Here is a 22,352-nt window from a genome sequence, read left to right on the forward strand (position 1 = left end):
GAACTTAAATGTCAAAAGCAATGTCATTTTTATAGTTTATGGGTCACAGAAAAATATCCCTGATAACCAAGAAATGCTGACAACATTGGAAGTCACAAATTTTAATCTTTATTGTGCTCACATCAGCACATGAGAACAGTTCAATGACAGGAGCACTGAGTATTCAAAGAGTAAAAACAAACTGGTATTTTCTGAAGCAAATGTTTAATCACAGTTAAGGAAAATATAGTTTTAACAAAATTTATGAGATGCAAAAACTGGCTTCTCTACGTTTAATACCGAAGTTACAAACATATTGTTTGTAAGGACAAAAAAGAACACCCCACATAAGCTGCATCACATGTGACATATTTCAAATACTTTGGAATCCTAAAATGCTACTGCACTTAAAATTATTGCTCAAAGAACTGCTTTAGATTCCTTAATTCAACAGATTCCATGACATTTCATCCCATTAGCTCTGCTACTAAGACATTTTAAAAGCACAACATTACTAGTTTCTATATGAAAAGGTTACCTGACTTAACATTGCTCTGTTTCTACAGAATGGAATGAAAAAGGTTTAAGAGAGACTGTTTGGAGCAATTGTTGGGTTCTATCTTACTAGTAAGTTACAAAAGGGGGTGGAAAGAAAGCTACTGTAGGAGCAAAGAAGGCAGTGATTGACCATCAGGTCTAATTTGCCTAAAGGGGAAACTAATTCATTGCTTGAGAAAATAGCATTGTAGAATTTCTTCTATAATTTTTATCCTTCATATGTTTTCAAGGTATATTCAGCCTTGCTTTTATATCACATTATTACCAAAGGAAGTCTCACAGGTGCATTTCTGCAGATGAAAAGGAAAACATCCTGCAGTTAATACTTCATAAAATTGCTTCTAACATTTTCATGCCAAGCTTCTTTGCCTTGGCTTAATCCTTGGGTATAGCTGGAAAAAAGAGAAAAGAGGTTGTTGTCTCCAGTACACAAGTTAAGACACACAGTAATTACTTTAAAACATACCTGAGATGCTCTCCTTGAAGCTTTTTTAAGAGCAGTATGTACTGTATATACAAACACATAAAGATAAAGGTTTCCCCCTGTCCAGTTGTATCCGACTCTAGGGGGTGGTGCTCATTTCTATTTCTTAGCTGAGGGAGCCAGCGTTGTCTAAAGACATTTCTGTGGTCCTGTGGCCAGTGTGCCTATATACCAAGGTGCAACAAACGCTGTTACCTTCCCACCTAAGTGGTACCTATTTATCTAATTGCATTTGCATGCTCTGCAGTTGCTTTGTTGGCAGGAACTGGGGCAAGTGATGGGAGCTCATCCCATCATGCAGCACTCAGGTCACAAACCCAGGCTGTCATCTTTACACTGACAAGCTCAGCGTCTTTAATCCCTGAGCCACCATATAGACCACCAAAATCATGTGGTGATTGCCAGAAATCAAGACTAGGGAGGAAAGAGTGGATTAGAGAGCCTCTACAATATCTATTGGGTTCATTTTGAGGATTAATTAAGATCTCAGTGAGATGATTTGATTCAGGTCCTGCATTTTGGGATTCTTTTTAAAATACATTGCTTGTTCTTCTCATAGGTTCCCCAGTTCTCTAAAACACTATAATGTAGTTCTGGAATTCATCCTACCTATATTCCAAGAAGCCAAAATACACCATTAGCAAACTTCTTTATGAACTCTGACTTGAAATAGATTTTTATGAAATCAATTTCAACTACAGAAGAGGAGCTGCCATAAGGTAGAGATTGCTGATTTTACAACATTGCTAAATATTGAACATCCATGACTTTAGAATAAATCATGCTGGCATCCTAATTTAACTTGCAGGAAACCCTGACAATTTGGAAAGTGAGGAAGACAGTTGACATAGGCAAATCATTTGTGTAAAGGATATACTGCTATCAACCTATACTAAGAAACAATTACAACTATTTCAACCTACCCCAAGCAAGTTCCGTGGCACGTAGCCTTCTCTGTCACTTAGCTGAGCCCACCACCATTCTATTTCTTCTTCATCTTCCCGGCGAAGGACTGTCATGCAATCCCCTCCTTTAATGGATAGCTCATCCTCATTCTGAGTTTCGTAATCCCAGAGAGCATAAACTACTCCTTTGTTCATTATACCCATTTTTTCTTGCACTCCTGCAACACACACACACACAAATCAGCAAGTTGTCATGACAAAAATGTATTCCATAATAATGCTGACTATCACATAAATTCTTTACTAAGTAAAAAAAAGCCAAAAGCCACAGAAGTACAGCAAATATAGTTTGTGTAAGAATGTTCAAGCCATTATAGGAGCAGCATTAACATAAATACAGTATCTGTGAATGGATATAGAAGTGACAGAAAGTGGGAAAATAATTTTACCTGCAATGTATGTGAAAATGCATTTTTTTAAAAAATATTTATTAAGAATTTTACATAAACTAAAATCCAAAGAAAAATAAACAAAAGTTATGAAATATGGCATAATGACTCAACCTTCTGTTCAACAGATAATTACAATCTTATAATCCTCCCTCTTATATATTATACAATTCTCTTAGTCCATCTTTTTCAATGCAATTTTTATAGCATTTTTTTCTTTCAGCAAAAAATATGTTTTCCAGTGTGCATGTGAAGATACTATCTGAAGTAATAACAAAACACAAATTGTGCTATTGCTTCTATCAAATATCCCCATCTCTGTTATACATGAAAGTCCTACATATAATACATAAGTGTTTCAATGCTTTGCTTTCTGAAGTTCCCTTTATTCAAAAGAAAACTAGAAAAATAAAATGACTTTTCATATATAACAAAGCTACGAGAAATTAAGGGATGGCAAAATAGATAAGACTTCGTAAGAATTTAGACAGCTAAACCTTTCTGCATGAATTATTCAAATTCAGTAAGATAGTTTGAACTGTTTCAAACTAAAAACCTTTTTCAGTTTGAAACACACACTATTCCTACATAAGCTCTTTGCAACCAAAATATTAGAAGATTATTATCCAAGGGTTTATTTCTCTGCTATCAAACAAAGAAAGCCTCTCTAGTTGTCCTGTTTCTGTCAGATATAAGTAAAAGTCAAGGTCATTCCATTCTTCAATTCACGAAGAAACAACAACAATAGGGTAAGCAAGTGTAGATAGATAAAATCTAATTCAATTATATGACAAAAGAATCACTCCGCAATGAATAAAACTTTCCACAAACATTAAAATCCAAGAAGAATTGAAAACAATGTATGATGCAGTAAATTAATCTCAGTTCAAGGTAAAAAAAACAAAAAATACTTTTCATGAAAAAAGAAGCAAGTGATCTCTACAAGAAGAAAGGAAATTTCAGAGAAACATCAGCCTATAAGAGAAAGAGTCACTTCTTCAAAGACAGTGAGCATCAAGTCACCTATTAAGAAATAGTAAACATGCAAACAGGTCTGCAGTGAAATTTGGGATTAGGGAAGTAGAACCAAATAATGCTTTTCATTTGATACCACAATATAAAACTTTCACAGGACTTCGGATATATGGACATGCTATTTTCTAGAACCTGAAAGAATCTTCTAGACATAAGAGGAAATCTAGGGGAAAATACTGCTGTAAGAAACCCCATTTTGGGCACATACCATAAAGAAACTGGGAACACTGAGTATAGCCTTCTTCCATTTCTTCACACTTGTCTGCTGCAGTCTGCATGTCACTGTATGTTGTGGCAAATACAGCAGCACCCGATTCCACTAGAAATTTGCACACCTGGACATTATTGCAAGATGCTGCACAATGCAATGGAGTCCTATACATCGCAAAAGAAAAGAAAAAAGTAACAATGTTTTGAATTACTTCCCACAAATACCCAGATTAATGGGTACTTGGTGCCTGCTCTTTGGAACATCCTCCTCCTAGAGATTAGGTAAATCTGAACCCTTGTGTCTTTTTGGATATGACTATGCCACTAGGTATGGAGATTGGAATATGTGAGAATCCATGAGAAGGCTGTATTGACGGCTGAGACTTTTTCCCCCATTGAATGCAAAGTGGTATCCATTGTGATTATTATTACTATTGTATGTTGCTGTTCCCTTTTCATAAAGGGAGGTTAAAATCTACTGTAATATGAAACATTAATATTAGCATTAAGTGTTAATGGTTGTTATGGTTTCTGAAAACTTTACTACTAACAACTGCATTTCCCCAAAGTTGCTTTCTGAAAGCCATACTGTTCATCTCTACACCCAAATTCCTTTTTTGCTGAAGACTGTACTGCTATTCTTATCCGAACGCAGTAACTAAAATCTTTTGCTTTCTATTTCAGAGATGTTGAAATTGCCAACTATTCTAATGAGCCAAGGGCAATTCCCAACCACCTATCCCCATCCCTAAGAAATAGGAAAATGATTATTTCTTTTCTCAGGCAGAGATATTGAAATGGATATAGACTATCATGTATTTGCTAGATACCGCATGGTGGAAAATTCCATTAAGATAACTTACTTATGCTAATTCAAAATACCAAAGAGCATCCTTACCATCCATCACTATCTGCAGCATTTACGTTTACACCAAACTGTACCAAAAATTTCACAATCTCTGAGTGACCAGCACAGACAGCATTGTGAAGTGCTGTAATGCCTTCGTCATTGGGCAAACTGGGATCTTCAACCTGTGCAGCAAAAAGAAGAAAAAGAAAAGGGAATGCTAAATATGCTTTCCATTATGCAAAGTATCATATATATAGTATTGTACAATTTCTTGGATTGAATAACATCTGAAACTCTTTAGCAGTACCGATCTCATATTCCATCTCTGAAAGTTGTTATAACACACTGCAGTACTAAATGTAGGTCAAGTCTAAGGGAACATGGACTTTGTACCTCATAAATAATCCGCTGTACAAGGTCAAATTCCCCCTCAAGGGATGAATCTAGAAGCAAAGCAAGTGGATTGAATTTTACTCGCATTCCGTGACCAATCCTGTCTGAGCCAATTTTGCGCAGGTTTGTCCGCTTACCCTGGAGAAAAGAAAACAATGATACATAGGAGCTTTTTCACTTAAAATAAAAACAATTTAGTTAATTTCAATGTTATAGAAATTGAAAAAATAATTTAACGGGACCAATTATTACATCATATTAAAAGGTACAATTTCTTAATTAATGTATTCAAGTAAAAAAAAATTGTTTTGAGTAGACTAAGCAATATATATTCCATTCTAGTGAGTCCTAAAAATAGATCATTTCCAAATCTGTCCCCTGTTGTCTTAGACATGATTAATTTCAGGAAAGGATCAGGCGTTGCCTGCAGAACATTTCTTTAACTCATTCAAACATTTTCCTGAGCCTATATGGCTATACATGAGCCCAGGAACCACTGCAGCTTCTTTAAGGAACAGCTTAAAAGGAGTTAAAAAGAGGCTTCTTTGAAGCATGTTTGTAAATCATTAAAACTCAACAGTGCAGTCAGTGAAAAGTTTTTCAGAGATGATGCAGGATGGGATGAGGCAATCAAGGGCTAGAAATAAAGGAGCTACAAAGCAGCAAATCCTGGAATGTCCCAATGACCATTTAAATAGGACATTAGTGTACATAAAATTCCCAAATAAACAAAAGATAGGATCTTTCTAGTATCAGAAGTAGTGCCTGGCTTGAAAAATGTATGGTGCTACATCAGACACAAGTAATACGATTATTAGCATAATATGCATTAGTTATTTCCCAAGTGGGAAAGATTTCACAGTACATGATTATACTCAAATATTTGTTGCTAAGACATCATCATGAAGCAAAACTAGAAATTAACATTTAAGAATGGAAGCAGGCAAGCAATGTTATCTTCATAGAATAACCACCAGGAAAATATTTTTTTTAAAAAAGGGAGGTTAAATCAATACTTTAAAAGACTAATCTGATAAGTAAAGACTGAACAAGGCTAACATGAGGGAGAGGCTCAGCAATTTTAAAAATTCAAATATTTGGCCTGTGGGGTACTTAGATCTGGCCCGAGGGGCTGCCCTGGAAACAACAAAGGACAGCAAAGGACCGGCCTGCAGTGCTTCTGCCAATGAAAACGGAGCTTGGGAGGTCTATCTCCAGAGCTCCATTTTCACTGGCAGAGGGTTGCAGGAGGCCATCGCAGCTGAAAACAGAGCTCAGGAGCCCATTTTCACTGGCAGAGGCACTTGGGCCGCCACATGCGCCCCTGACATGAGTGACGTCGAGCTAAACATGCCCACCCAGGCCCCCCAAGGTCAAACATAACCCTGATGTGGCCCTCAATGAAATTGAGTTCGACACAGCTGATCTAGATCAGGGTCAGTCAACCGTTTTATACCTACCGGCCACTTTTGTATCTCTGTTAGTAGTAAAATTTTCTAACCCGCCACCGGTTCCACAGTAATGCGCCGTGTATTGTCGTCTGGGCATGCCTCTCGCGCATCGTGGATTGGGTTTGGGGGGGGGCGGCTACCAGCTCTGCTTGTCTTTATAGCTGGGTGGTGTGGGCGGAGATGCGCAAGCTATTCTGGGATGAGGCTCTTTTGTTTGCAGTCGCACTATAGCACCATTTAGTTTCACTTACGTAACGTGAACTAAATTTATGCGCGGGTGATACAAATAGTATATTTTCATAAATTTAAATTGTCACGGGGAATTTTATGAAAACCTAATGAAAATGTTTTTAAATAATGCTATGAAATTTTTTTAAAAAGTCAATTAAATTAAAAAAAGGAAAGTGCTTCAGTATCGACAAAACCCCTACCGCCCACCATGAAAGCTGGAACGCCCACTAGTGGGCGGTAGGGACCAGGTTGACTACCACTAATCTAGATAAAAGGATTGAATAGCTGCCACTGAGCAAATAACAGTAATTCAAAATTATAAAAACACTAGTGACATCAGAGTACATTGAAAAGGTAGAATGTAACATGAATAGCCTTATCTCCTTCACTTTGTTTTGTTTTAGAATCAATAGAAAGTTAAGATTTAAAATATCCTAACAGGGTTTGCCGCAAAGCAAAACTATGCAAATAATTAAACTAAAGTATGGTGACAGATAAGTATTAAGTATATCCTGATGCTGGCAGTAACTCAGCAAGCTACCCAACTTGTATGATAAACTGAAATTGGAAAGTCTTTATCCTTTTTCTAAAGTGTACTGTATGTTATAGCACATATTGTACAAAACTATTCCACAGTGAATTTTTAAACATTATAAGATGATGGCAAATTGAAGCATCAGTGAAGAGAGAGCAAGAGAATGGATGTCCTAAGACACTATCAGAGAGGAAGAAATTTAGGAAACTGATTTTGATTTTTAAATGCTACAATGGTCTCCCCAAATTGGCAGACTATAGACATACCAGTATTCTCAAGCGAACTTGTATAATACTTTTTACTACGTTTGTGTGCTTTCGAGTCAATGTTGACTCAGGGAGAAGTTTCTGTAGCATTCTTGCCAAGATTTCAGAAAAGTCTGTCATTGCCTGCTTCCTAGACTGAGAAAGTGTGATTGGCCCGAAATCACCAGCTGGTTTTATGCCTAAAGTGGGATTAAAGTCTCCTTGTTTCTAGCTGATATCTTAACCACTACATCAAACTGGCTCTACACTTCTTATTGTACAACACAGATTATTATGAAGGCATCTGATTATCACAAACTTCATAAACATTTCAAAATGAGGTGTTGACCACGTTACTTTTTACAACAGAAATCTTTAACTGAAATGTATTCCCCAGAATGCAGTACTGCAGGCTACTTCTGCTGACTGCTGGCTGCCTGCAATTTGGCAGTTTGAATCTCACCAAGCTCAAGGTTGACTCAGCCTCCCATCCTTCCGAGGTCGGTAAAATGAGAAGCCAAATTGTTGGGGCCAATATGCTGACTCTGTAAACCCCTTAGAGGGGGCTGTAAAGCACTATGAAGCAGTATATAAGTCTAAGTGCTATTGCTATTGCTACTCTAGCATAATAGCCACTACCCACTACTTTACCAAAGACATCCATCTGTCATTTCAGTTTGAACAGGGCTTTCAATAAATGAAGTCTGAAGATATTGCACGGCAGCAAAGTATGTCTAGCAATCAATACAGCTGAATTGCCTTAGAGAGAGTTATACATTGCAGAAGTGACACAATAAATCATCTTACTTGAAAAGTGTCAATGTTACTGAAGCAGTGTGTTTTTACTTACAGGTGGTAAAGAAAATTGTCCTGTGACTTCAGGAGGTTGCATATTGAATGAGTCCTCTCCCAAGCTCTCTGGTTCTCCTGAAGGATACGGAGGTGGTGGGTAGGGAGGATATTCTTCCATGTATATGTCAATAGGCAAAGGCACATCTAAACTTGGTTCTTCCATTTCAGGCTGAATGAGAGAAGTGATGTCAGAGGTCCCCTCAAGAACACTATCTAATCCTGATGAAGGCAGAGAATTAGTATTGGAATCAGAATTTGGGCTTTCTGCTTCCTCTGAAATAGTTGGCTCAGGTGGAGTAGGAATCACTTCTTTTACCATTTCTGAGTTTAAGTAAGGATTTGGGATTTCTGTTGAGATTTCAGTAACTGTAGCTGAAGTTTGCTTTGGTGGATATGATGGGGCAGAAATAGTCTCCATAGCAGCCAGAGTTGTCCTCTGGTACAATAATTTCTGAATGTTGGGCCCATTAGGACCTTCTGGCTCAGTAATAGAACTACGTTTCTTCAGTGGCCTTGGTGCATTGGACAGCTTCTTCCGAAGGGCCTCCAGATCAGCATCACTTTGATTTCGGTACGGATTTGACAAGAAAGGCAAAAGCTTGGTTGGGCTGAGCGGGCGAGGAATACGTTCTGTTTCATTATTTTCACTGGCCGAAACTGTAGATTCCATTTCAGGCTCTGGACTAGCTGGCTTGCCTTGTGTATTTGAATAATTATTGTCCATCTGCTGCTGTTGGTTTGGGACACCAGCTGCAGCAATAACTGGCTTTCCATATACTAAGGAGCAATTCAGAAAGAAAACCATAAACACTTGGCAAAAAAAAAAAAGCCAAACAAATACACTATGAATACATTCAACCAATTCAATTTATATCAAAACTGATAACATGACTAACTACTCCAATCAGCTATGCAGAAATCTCATTCATTATATCTTTAGGAAATATAATGGAGCATGAGGGATCTTTTTTTACAGTTCTTTTTCTTTTTCTTTTTAAGTTTAAGCATTGGCAGTGTAGACCACAACTGAAATAGAGGGGAAAAATGAGGTATTGGGTGTTTTTTTTTGACAATTCCACTACAACGTGACTTACATCTTAATATTGCCAATAAAAAGCAACTTCTCTCTTAAGCGGTGTAAGTACTTGCACTGGAAATGTCAACAAATTATGTACATGGTTTAATTAGACAGTTGCCAAACAAACCCTGAAGCAACAATCAATCAGAATTAATAGTCTTCAATACTGAGCTGGGCCAAATTTATTCATGCTTAATGCAGACCCACTGTAACCTCTGGAATGTAACTATGACTAACATATCCTGCTGATTACAAGGGGCACTTAAGCACAATTAAATCCAGAGCCATCGTATTTAATATATTGCACTTAAGAAAATGTACACATTTCTCTAGTAAAGAGAGAAAATTGTTGTAGCTTAAATTATACTATTCCAACTCAACATCTGAAGATCCAAATCAAAATGTGAATGAACTTCAATTAAAAATTTATAAGTGTGTGTTCCACAAAAACACAGCTTAGTCAGTTCCAGGTTATAAGAGAATACATATTTTTCTAGTCTGCCTTAGTCCAGAAAAGAACAATTTAATACAAGTTGCACCTTCCTATTCCTTCATTGTCAGCCTGAATGAGTTTGAGGTATGTGTATTTGATAGCTAGATGTGCTCCTCAGTTTGTGGTTAGCTATTTCTTCATATTTCATAGATGTCATTGTATCTAAATAGAACCTATTTTGATTCAACTCAATATGTAAGTAGTAATATATAAAAAGGGGTATCTTAAAAGAGGGTAGATAAATTTGGGATTGAAGCACACCATTTCTTTCAATGACTGTGGCAGGTCCAAAATGGTTGGAGGAATTTTTTTTAATCTTCAATATTTAAGGCAGCTGCTCTCAAATGTAGAAAGCTTGAGAAGTTTGGAAGAGGGGAGTGTGGCTTATCAGTATTTTTTTTTAACTTAATCAAGGTTACAAAAGCAAAGCATGAGCATGGACAAAATCTACCTCAGATTTTGCCTATGTAAGCTGCTATGAGCAGCTGTGATATTGTCAAATCTAAGAATCCGTATGAAATATAGATGAACATGTAATTATTAAATATAAGTGGCATTTTTATTTCTTGAGCAATGCTAACCCCAACAAAATAACTAAGCTTTTTTTTAATAACAGCTGACAAAAATCCATTTGTAATTTTAGGGCTCATGTTACTACAAACCACTGACTTAATTTTTCTCTTTGAACGACTTGCAAATAAAGGACCAGTCTTTCCAGCTCCAACTGCTCTAGGGAGGACAAGATGAGGGGACTGCAAGCAACTTGCAGGTTATTAGCCCTTGCTTTAAACAGAGCAGCTCCTTGAATTCTCACCACAGTTCAAACTGCTCTTCCCTTTAGAAACGGCCTTTAATAAGAAACAGAGCATGACCTAGCAAAGCAAAAATATCCTTAAATGCTCACCACTTGGGAAATGAGGTCCTCTAGTTTGGGCTCTTGTCAGAGCACTCTGCACTGCCTGTTGAAAGTTCTTCCCAGGGGTTTGCTGCTTTGTATACATGCTGTAGATGGAACTTGTAGTCACAGTCTGTGGCTTTCGAAAAGGTGGTGGAGGTGCTTCTTTGGTTGGCTGAGGAGTGAAAGGTCTCACAGCTGCTGCAGGGGGACTCTCTTGTTTGGGAAGAGCTAGATCCAGATTAGGGGGAGGGCCACTTGGGGAAACACATATTTTTTGTTGAGCATATTGAGATGCTGGTGGTGTCAGTGCGGCTGGTGGCTTCTGCTTACTTCCTGCGCTGGCAATTGCCAGAGGCAGCTTCTGGACATTACATTCAGGCTTAGCATCTGATGAAGGAAGCTGACCAGTTTGGCCAAAATAAGGTAAATTGATCTGTTTTGGCTTGGTAGGAACAGGTGGTGGTATTTTTGCGACACTTTTAGTGCCCATCTGTGAGTGAAAAACAGCCAAGAAAACAAGACATTCAAAAAAAGTGTTATTTTACCAAAATAATAGCAAACGATAAATAATACACAAGATAATGCTATCTGTTTTACCTTGCTGATATATTGTATTAGGGTTGGTGTTAGATGGTAGTCACCAATCTCCAAAACATAAATACATAAATATTAAATAGTGAAATTTCACAAGACGGTCAAATATTGCAAAATGTCAATGTTTTCACAAGAATCCTCATATTTGGAACATTTTTAATCAAGAAGATAATCAAGAAGATAAACAAAATACTTTTGGCATCTGCAATATCTTGCAAAATCATGACTCCCACTGCTTGTAAATATTGCTGACCCCTTGCTTAGGAAATTACAGAGTATTATTATTCATTAGGTAGCATACAAAGAACTCCCACCTTACAAAATTAATAGTTATGAAGTAACTTAGGCCAAGAGGAATTGTCTGGCCCCAAGTAATCCAAAATCTCAAAATATTATCTACTGAGTTCTTTCAACAGAAGTTCAATCTTCTTTCCATCTGTGTAGCATTAAGCTGTCAAAAATCCACAGGCTTTCGACAACTTAGTGATCCAATGGAAAGAGAATGGCTGAAAGGGACACCCGCACCAGGGAAAGATGTGTTGATTATACAGGATAACAGAATACAACCAACAGAATAGGAAAGGGCTATTTAAGCTACCAGGCTTGGGGTGGGGGGACGGGATCACAGGAACAAGAAGTAATAATTGTAAGCCAGTCAGAAACCTTCAATTGACATACATAGTAGTACAGAGTACAGAACACAGAAATAATAAGGAAATATATACTCCATAAAGAAACAAATCTTCAAAGGTAAAAGAAATTGCGGAGTATGTTGACTGGGACAGAAGACTAGTTATGAAGCTTTTACAATTGCCCACTTAATCTTGTAAAAATATATGATAAGAAGATTCTGTTGAGTGTCTTGAACATCCTGACCTAAGAGACAAGAAGATATGACAGGCAGAGCCAGCTTGTCATCAGGTGAAGTGTTTGCATATTTTGATAAATTTTGGAACATAAATATTTGTGAAGGCTACAAGTCCATTGTCAAACTAAGACAATCAGCAACTGGATCTTTCTTGACCACCACAGAATCATTAAAATATAAAGGTCCAATTATTACAAAGTGTTGCTGGGACCTGGTGATTCTCCATGACCTGAAATCATGGAGAAAACTAAGAACAAAATTCCAAAGAATCTATATAGAAAGTTGAACACCCCCAAAACCTCCAAATTATGATATGTGTCAATGCTGTTACAGCAGTGTTACTGATAGTTGGTCTGTTCACTGCAGTCTCTAGAGTTTTGCTTTTCTCTGGCAGTGCACAGTCACTGAGAGGCAGTTGTAGCTGCATCAGTTCCAAATGTTTCATAGCAATGTGAAACATACTCCACAGACTCACATCTAAATGCTTACTTCACTGTAAATAAGTTTCCAAATGTGAAAGTTGCAGAGTGCCTCTGTCATGATAGGTGGGAACGACCTGGGAGAGAGGGTAAAAAGATGCTGCAAGAGAAGAGACCCTCCCTATTCTCAGGCTATAAAAGAGGGAGGACTGTACTTTCAGAATGTAAGAATCTGTTAATGTAGGTTTACAATAAAGTAGAAATAACTCATAGGGTTGTGATTCCTATCTGGTTTACCCCACAAAGCTGATAACCTCCTACCAGAGAACAGAATACACGATCAAATGAGAAAGAATGATACAATTATGTAAAAGGTATTACAGCCATAATTGATACCTTTAAATTGAGCAAATGCTGAATCTTTTCTGCCATGATTTCACCAGAATAAAAGAGGCAAGTGAAAAATCCTATACTAGTATCTATGTGATCAGGAAAAATATACAAATAGTCCTTTGCTTACGATCAGTCATTCAATGATCAGTGGGAGTTAAGATGGCCTCAGAAAGCTTTATGGACTAGAAGATACTTTTTGAGTTTTATAAAATGCCCCTCCCCCGACCCCATCCCCTAGCCATATGACTACATTTTAGGTATTTGGCAACCAGCTCACATTTATGACAATTACCCCCCCTTCCCCAGTTTCTGATGTTTTTAGCTTCTCCTAGAGGTTCTCTTCCCCAACAGCATCTGAAAGGACTGTTTTTATTTTTCCTCCACCAATAAGAAATGTGATCAAGAAGAGAAGAAAGAACAAGATAAAGCATAGAATGTATATAAGAGCTCCTCTAGAGATGGAAAGTCCCTTTCTTTTTTGATGGTGAAAATCTGCTACTTGCATTTGAGTCAGAGTAACTCCTGTTGTTTGCTTAATTGTTCCGGGAAATTGAGCAATTTCCCTTTATGGTGATCTCAAATATTAATTAATCAATGCTTATTGTATCAAATGGACTTAGATACTTCTCTTGGCATATAGAGAAATCAAGATTTAAAAAAAAACACTTAAAAATACCTGGCCATCACGCAGGAGGTCTTCACTACTCTGATTTTTTCTCAGTGTAGTTGTTGTAGGCACAGAAGTACTTCCGTTTGATTCAACGGAATCAAACATAGAAAGGGGGCGCACTTTCTTTTCTCTTTCTCTAAAAGCTACATCTCCTTCACCAGCTATAAAAAGACAGGCTTGGAGTTAAATAGTTATTTGATATCTACATCACAACACAAATTGAGAAATTATCAGGATTTTTAGAACTTTTAAGCTAGATATAAAGTTATTGTTTTCAGGTAAAAAAAACACAATTGGACTTGTTTAATTTAAGAAAATGAGCATTAAACTTGTATTTCAAGGACAAATAAGAATCAATGAAGTAATTCTTCATTATTATCTATAATAGTTTCAGAAAAGCCTTTCAATTATGAAATATACAACATAGGCATAAGATCTTTTATGAAGAAGCAAGCATTGGATTTGAAAGAACATGAAGGCTTCTTGCTGAAGAGATTTGAAAAATGTCAACAGTACCATGAAACATAAGCAGATATAAATAAAATACACACTGTTAACCAAGTTGAGAAATTATACTAGCCAAAAAAGGAGAATATTTGTTGCTCAGGGTTAAAATGGGGGAGGGGTCCTTGTTGCTCCCTGAGTTTGGTTCTTTTCTTGCATATGTTTCATTACCCAAACTAGGTAACATCATCAGTACTAGTGGAAGTGTGCCTACAGGCAAATTTTTCCCATTTGCTTGCTTTCTGAAGCATGTCGTCCATATGGTACCAATAAAGGAGAATATTTGTAGCTCAGGGTTGAAATGCACTGATGATGTTGCCTAGTTTGGACAATGAAATGTCTGAATGAAACAACCAAGCTCAGAGAGCACTAAGGATCTCCCTTATACTGGCCATTCCAGTATCCAAAAGAAACATCAGAGCTCACTGATAACATTTCTAGAAATGGGGCCTACCCAGTATTTTAGGTGTTTCTACGTATATTAGTCTGTAAAAAAAATAACATATGCCTCATGACACTTGCTACATTTTTTTAAAAACCACAATCTGGCACATGTCTGAACGTTTGTCTTCAACCCTTATTCTGGAAAGATTTTGAAATGCTAACTAAAAGGGTCTTAACAAATCGACAATGAAATAAATTACTGAAATCCCCACAGGAAGTAATTTACCTTTTCCTTCAATGTTGCTACCAACATTTATCACTGAAGAAGTTGAGCCTTGATTGATAAAGCTATCAGCACTTAAGTTATTCCAATCACTGATAGCAAGTGGGGGTTTTGAAGCAGCAGTTGTAGTTCCTGCAGTAGAGGTGAAGAACAGAAAAATTAATTTTAAACTTGCAAAGCTTTATTTTGATAGATGTCTACATAAAAGGCTCCTATGTAATATATTAATTTTCATATAATTTTTAACCAATTTGTTAATTTTGGCCAAAGCAGGAAAGCATTATTAAAACATTTTGTTTTCTTCTTATCAATATTAGTAGCTAATAAAAGAAAATATACATAATGGAGTTAATGAAAGCTCCCAAATAGAAGACACCCATTTATAAGTTTGGCTATTATAAATCATGTAAATGAATTAGGCATGTTCTTGTATTTATCAAATAGCTCACTTTTTTAAAGTATTTCCAATATGTGACACTCTAGAAAAATGCAGAACACAAATTTCCTTACTATGCATACCCCTGATTATGGGGTTCATTTAGTATAGTACATGAATTTTATCCACAAATATCCCAGTAGAAATATTCAGACACAGCAAATTAAAATAAAAGCGCTACCTTCTTTAACATATTGATAATGGCAACAGACAGCTTATTTAAAAAAAACTTGTACAAATTCATTCATCATGAATGAATGCTGAACAAACCCTATAACAAATCTCTGTTCAATCTTTGTTTCTGAAACTTTGTAAGACAATATTTTACATTCTTTATCTCCTTTATTTCCCTCCTGCAGGAAAGGTCTGTTTTTAATTTGCAGATTAAAATTCACTCACCCAGAACTATTAGCATTAGTTCACATATAAACAGGGAGATGAATCAAATTTTTCTAACATTCACCCAGTTCCTTAAAGAAGCTTTTACTTAATGATTTTTGACAATAAAAATTTCCAGACAGAGCATAAATAGTTTCACAAAATTATCAACAAAAATAAAGTATGAGCATTTTAAACAATGTTACACGCACTTCTAAAAATATAGTGATATAGTATGAATCTTATACTACATTTTTCTTCCACCCAAAGTGTTTATTTTATCAGTAACAAAGCTGAAGTCCATAAATGTTTTTGTTCACTGAAAGCACAATTAGTTTTCCAATTATTAGGATCTTTTATGTTTCCAAATAAAACTATAGTTGCAATAGTTTTACTTCCAAGATTCTATGTCCACAATAAAGTTAACATAACATAGAATATTTCCTAATAATATTAATGGTATATAATTCAAGAAAAAACAAAAATTAGATCCATTTTTACACAATGAGAATTTGAAATAATTACCTAGAAACAACTATGTTTTTTGCATTTATATTATATAGTTATATATTACATGGATATATATTTGATATATAATCAATATATCCTACTGTATGGTCTGAAAGAATTCTGCATTTAGAAGCAGAATTTCAACTAATTCAACTAACTGAACAAAGCTTATAGATACATTATTCTTTAGAAGTCCTGTGGAATTAATTAGGCTAATTCCCTTACTTAGCAATCTGCATGACAAACAGATGCTGACAGGAGGAAATGTCAAAACACTTCATATAAGTAGAAAGCAAAAGGGGAGGAAATAGCATTTACCACTAGGAGCTTTTGTCTGTGAAAGAACACCAGATCTCATGTTTGGCAATGTCTGCGTTTTTAATGGACCATCAACAACTTGTAAGGTTGGAGTCCCATCTGGAAAGGCCGGTTTGACTAACAGTTCATTCCTTGAGGCAATACGTGGCATGGTGGAAGACTGGATATAAGGACCAACAGCTGCCACTCGGCTTGGAGCAGATACAACTGGTTGTGGCTGGTTCCCATCTGAAGACACCTAGGCAAGATTAAAATTGCAGATTAAAAAAGAAATTAAATGCTGTAATGCAAAACTTGTCCAGGGAAAAACTCAGTATTAAAAAAAATATCAAGTATTCATTCTACAAAGAGCATGAAGGGGCCAAAGCATTTTTCGTGATTTAAAAATTAGGCAGATTAATGCTGAAGTGTTTCCGTGATATAAGAAAAACGCTAGGAATACAGCAGAGAGACCCTCAACCAATGTCACATGCCCACTCATCCAGCTAAATAAGCTTCCATAGCAGAATGGGATTTTTCTTTTCTTTTCTGGCACTCACTGGTACATTCTCTTTCTGCTGCAGCGCAGCTTTCTTTTTCCACAGCCGTTCCCTCAGCTCATTAACACGCTTATCCATAACTGCCACCTCCGAGTTGCGTTTGTTTAAAGAGTCCCTCTGTTGTTGCAGCTTGGCATTCTGCTCCTGGTTTAGCTTGTTCCTCAGCTGAATACAAAAGAAATAACTTTTTCAGGATGATGCTAGAATGCACCTGACAAATAACAGAACATTATGCAAAAGTTTAGGAGAAAGTAGTCTGGAAAAGTAGCTCTGACTAGGTTTTTATTTCTTTCGACAAAATGGCCGGTAATTATAATTATATATAAAAAATAACCTAGAAGATAAGATAATTTATGTAAACTATTAGGGATTATATAATTCTTGTTTACTAAGGTTTTTTTTCCTAAGACAGTTGGAGATACACCCCATTTAGCCCTTCTTGCAGGTCTGTGGGGTAGAATTGCAGTTACCTGAAGTTCTTTATACAGGCGGTCAAGCTCAGCTACAGCAGACTGGTTGTCATGGAAACCATCAACCCGACCATTCTTCAGCATCTCCAATTGCCTAGTAAGTTCCTCTACCTTTGACACAGCCAGTACCAGTTCTCGTTGTTTTTGCTGGAACAAACTATTCATCTGCTCAATCTCCTCCACTGAAGAGGAAAACAGAATACAATAGCAGTAGTGGAGAAATGACCAAATGTTGGCTGCTCCCAAGATAGTTATTAAAGGGACAGATACTCCGTATTGCTTTCCAGCACAGAGCCGGGGAAAAAACTAAGCATAAAGTTTTAAAGGAAAAACACATTTTATCAATCCTAAACTGGGGAGTTATAATTTGAAAATGTACTGCCTTATGAGGAATATTATTTGAAAGTCTACAATATAATAACTAAATAAAGATGGTGTTTGAGTGTATTTTCCTAGAGGGAGCAGAAAACTTTTATGAATTATAACCCAGAAAAATATTCCAGCACAGCAATGATTATAAATATCTAAATATTAACTTTTCAGAATTAACAAATCAGAATTTCAAAATTGAATTATAGCTCACCTAATTTCCCATTACTGAGCCGTTTCTGCTCAACATGGCCTTTAAGTGCTCTCACTTTTTTCAGCTTGGCTTCCTGATTCTCAGCAATTTCTTTTAATCTTTTGAGTTTCTCCTGCTCTGCAGCTTGTTGCTGCTGTCGTTGATCCTGCTGCTTCAGAAATTTTAAACGCTGTTCCTACAGGTATACAATGTAAGCATTAAGCCAACTTTAAATACATTGCAGATAGTCTTTGACTTACAACCATTTGTTTAGTGACCATTCAAAGTTACAGAAGCCCTGAAAAAGTAACTTATGATTGGTCGTTGCACTTGCAGTCCCCCAGCATCACATAATCACTGTTTGTGACTTCTCAGCTGGCTTTTGACAAGCAAAGTCAATGTAGATTTGCTTAATGACATGATTCACTGAACAACTGCAGTGATTTGCTTAGCAGCCATGACAAAAAAAAGGTCATAAAATTGGGCACAATTCACTTAACAACTGCCTTGCTTAGCAATGGAAATTCTAGGCCCAATTGTTGTTGTAAACCAAGGACTATGTGTACATTACACTGGTCTATTATTCCTAAACTCTCTGCAGTACATCCAGTGAACACAATTCATTTGATTATTTCTTTATTAAGCACAAGCCAGCAGCAGCATGTTACTCACCAAAGAAAGGCAATCAGGTTAAATTAAACCTACAGTTTAGGTTACCCAAGTCTCCCAATTATTAACATATCTGGAAAAGAGCTGTGTCAATTTTAATAATCAAAATTACCTTCAAGGAAAGGGTTAAGTATACACAGACACATTTTTGTAATTCTTACACGTGGGGGAAGATTTCATTCTCTTATTAATCTTCCCAACTGAAGAATCCTAAAAGGATTCCAATACAGCAGGATTGATCCTTGGATAGTAAACATAAGGGAAGCATACTCTATCCATTGATAGTCAATATCTTATATACTGTGTGTTCAATTAATTTGAATGGATAGTATATTTGACATTGATGGTGCCTGATTCCATATCCCAGCTTTGTGATCAACTTAATGGGCATCCTTGTCGCAGTCTTAATTCACCTTAACGTACTGTTTTATCTACACAGTTTAGAAGAATTTAAAGAATTCCATCCACTTTTAAAGAAATATATACATCACAAAACTCATGCAAAGAAAGTTACTTAGTCATGCTTTTTTTGAAAAATTCATAAATGACACACACACACACAAAAAAAAACACAGACGCAAAACGTATTTCAACAAACCTTGTTAGCCAGCAATTGCTGTTGTGCTTCTATTTGCTGCTGTTGTCGTGCTGCCATTTCCTGCAGTTCTGCCAGCGTCATATCCATCCGAGGAACAATGACCTTCATTTTTAAAAAAATGATACGTAAATGATATTTTGTTGAAACTCACACAATAAATTTGCCACTAGGTTTCAAATGTAAAAAGCTGTCTTTATATTTGGGGGTTGTTGTACAGAAGGAATTGAATGTGGAATGATAGTTTCCTGATGAAAAAGACCATTAAATTACTGATAGCTCTGCGTCCAATGGACACAGAATAAAATAATGAAAGAAATTGCCATATCTTGATGACTGAATACCAGAAGCCAAGAGTAAATGAACCACCCAACATGCAAATTATGGGAGAAACCAAATGCACAATGCAAATCCAGGCTGTTTGCCAATTTGACTAGAGGCTAAAAAATATTTATTCTCTCATCACAAATATAGCAAGTAGAAAACAAAACCAGGAAGTTTACACAGGAAGAATATTTTACACAGAGAGATTTATCCTCATCCCCAAAGTTTAAAGAAGCCAGATAGCTGACATGTTTCTTAAAATTATTTTCCTCGACTCTTCAAATTAGAGAAAAATAATGCTTCATACTGTACTTCATCTTGCTATACTAATACTTGTTTATCTAGATCAAGTATGAAGTTGTTTATAGAATGAACCTAAACCTGTCAGTCTTTACAAAGATACTGAAGACCTGGTTTTTCCTATAGACCCTGTATCACGCTCCGGCATAGTGTTTTATTTTATTATGCTTAATTATCATTTTTCTTTATATTTGTAACCTTTCTTTTATTTATTTATTACAATTTAAAGGCTGCCTGACTCTGGGTGGCTTATAATTAAAAAGAGAAATATTAAAAGGAAAAAAAAACCTAAAAAAAATCCAAAGAACAAAAAATCATGGGTGGACTAAAACATAAAAACAAAATTTCAAAATATTTTTTGTCCTAGTGCTTCACAGCATAACTTTCCTAAAGGTTATGGCACACATGTCTGTAGAAGGAACTGATTACATAGTTGAAAGATCCATCTCTTTATCCGCTATAAGTAATTTGGGATTGTTTAGTCTGGGTAAAACTAGACTCCCTTAAGGTGAACAAAACTCCAGGGTGACAACATAGATATAGCTATGAAATTTTCTTGGTAATAATATGTATATCATTTGCCATTATCTTTTTTTGTTCAAAAGCCCAATCTACATTACAGTCTTAGAATTCTTTGTGAATTCCATTCAACCTGCTTCAACAAGGTTGGACAGATGTTACCACCTGTTTGACTGATTGCCTTAAAATACTGCATGAAATATTCTGAAAATAAAACACCTGTAAACTTACTAGAATAAATTATGTGTTTAGTTTTATTTGAGAGTGCTAACTCAAAATACTTACTCCATTCTCCATTTTCCTTTCACCTGGCATTTTAATGCCATTTCTCTTTAAACTTGGATCTTGCATCCATGACCCACTCCCTTTATTAAGTAAAACACAGAAAATATCATTTTTAAAGAACAGAATTTGCTTAAGTATAGCATTCCTTATATACAATTATATATAGAGAGATAAATAAATAAGAAAAAGTTTGTTTAATGAAAATTAAAATATTCAAACTACAGAATAAACAACTCAGCAATTATGTATAATAAAACAAAAGGACTGCTTATAAAAAATTGAGACACTCATGCCATTATAACATCATAATTTTGCAGCTGGGACAAGAATTCAAAGGTATTGCTTATCAACCAAATTCCGTGAAAAAAACCTCTCCGACTAATTCATTCATTTATTCAGACAGTCAATAGAGGCCATTCAACTCCAAGTGCAGCTTACAACATTAAAACCAACAAAACAATAAAGCAATGAGAATGAAGATTATACGTAACCAGAAGAAAAAAATACTTAATTCCAAACCAAATTCTAAACATCATTATAGCTCTTCAATTTTATATATTTGATTACAGGTAGTCCTCGACTTATGACCACAATTGAGCCCCAAATTTCTCTTGCTACGTGACAAATTTGTTAAGTGAGTTTTGCCCCATTTTACAACCTTTCCTGCCACAGTTGTTAAGTGAACCACTGCAGCTGTGAAGTTAGTAACAAGGTTGTTAAGTGAATCTGGCTTCCCCATTGAGCTTGCTTATCAGAAAGTTGCAAAAGTTGATCACATGACCCCGGGACACTTCAACCGTCATAAATATGTTGCCAAACCAGTTGCCAAACATCTGAATTTTGATCACATGACCATGGGAATTCTGTAACAGTTGTACATATGAAAAACGATCATAAGTCACTTTTTTCGGTATTGTAACTTTGAGCAATCACTAAATGAACTGTTGTAATTTGAGGACTATCTGTAGTTACTTGGTAAATAAAAGAATGAACATAAATTTAAAATTTTGACAACTGTAAATTATATTCATTACTAACACATTATTTCCCATCCATTATAACTTTTCCCGTTTTCTATTTGCTTGTGTAGTCATTTATTTTACTCTTTAAATGTTTTAAAATAAATGTATTTAAAAATGAATCATTTTATCCAAAGGCTTATGAGTATAGAGGACATGGTGGCTCAGTGGCTAAGACGCTAAGCTTGTCGATCGAAAGGTCGGCAGTTCAGCGGTTCAAATCCCTAGTGCCACGTTACAGGGTGAGCTCCTGTTACTTGTCCCAGCTTCTAGCAGTTCGAAAGCACATAAAAAATGTAAGTAGAAAAATAGGGACCACCTTTGGTGGGAAGGTAACAGCATCCCGTGAGCCTTGGGCATTTAGTCATGCCGGCCACATGATCACGGAGACGTCTTCGGAGAGCACTGGCTCTTCGGCTTTGAAACAGAGATGAGCACCACCCCCTAGAGTCGGAAACAACTAGCATATATGTACGAGGGGAACCTTTACCTTTACCTATGAGTATAGCCAATGCACTTTCCGAAGATCATCAGGGTGGGAAGCAGCATGGTTCTCTTTGGGGGAGGGGATACTGCTCTAAAGGGCAGACACTGCAACAAAGAAGTTACGCTTCCTAGCTCCAGATAGAAGGCACTGTTTGATCAAAAATACCTGGAGTGTACTCAC

At 36.2% G+C, this 22,352-nt stretch overlaps 1 protein-coding gene across 2 annotated transcripts in view; it reads right to left on the reverse strand.

The window, feature by feature from the left end:
• Positions 1–185: 185 nt before the first annotated feature.
• The window catches only part of TP53BP2 (tumor protein p53 binding protein 2), a 49,531-nt gene continuing 27,364 nt past the window's right edge, over positions 186–22,352 (reverse strand). For both annotated transcript variants that reach the window (XM_058165500.1, XM_058165498.1), the window contains exons 4-18: positions 20,667–20,746; positions 19,242–19,343; positions 17,996–18,170; positions 17,413–17,594; positions 16,943–17,107; positions 16,404–16,641; positions 14,765–14,893; positions 13,597–13,751; positions 10,653–11,136; positions 8,176–8,954; positions 4,864–5,001; positions 4,519–4,652; positions 3,619–3,785; positions 1,945–2,144; positions 186–929 (exon numbers count right to left, since the gene is read on the reverse strand). In XM_058165500.1, coding sequence (XP_058021483.1) covers positions 888–929; positions 1,945–2,144; positions 3,619–3,785; positions 4,519–4,652; positions 4,864–5,001; positions 8,176–8,954; positions 10,653–11,136; positions 13,597–13,751; positions 14,765–14,893; positions 16,404–16,641; positions 16,943–17,107; positions 17,413–17,594; positions 17,996–18,170; positions 19,242–19,343; positions 20,667–20,746 — 3,170 coding nt within the window. In that variant the 3' untranslated portion in view covers positions 186–887. The remainder of the gene's footprint in view (positions 930–1,944; positions 2,145–3,618; positions 3,786–4,518; positions 4,653–4,863; positions 5,002–8,175; positions 8,955–10,652; positions 11,137–13,596; positions 13,752–14,764; positions 14,894–16,403; positions 16,642–16,942; positions 17,108–17,412; positions 17,595–17,995; positions 18,171–19,241; positions 19,344–20,666; positions 20,747–22,352) is intronic.

Source organism: Ahaetulla prasina, chromosome 1 (assembly GCF_028640845.1).
Source record: "Ahaetulla prasina isolate Xishuangbanna chromosome 1, ASM2864084v1, whole genome shotgun sequence".
NCBI classification, from domain to species: Eukaryota; Metazoa; Chordata; class Lepidosauria; order Squamata; family Colubridae; genus Ahaetulla; species Ahaetulla prasina.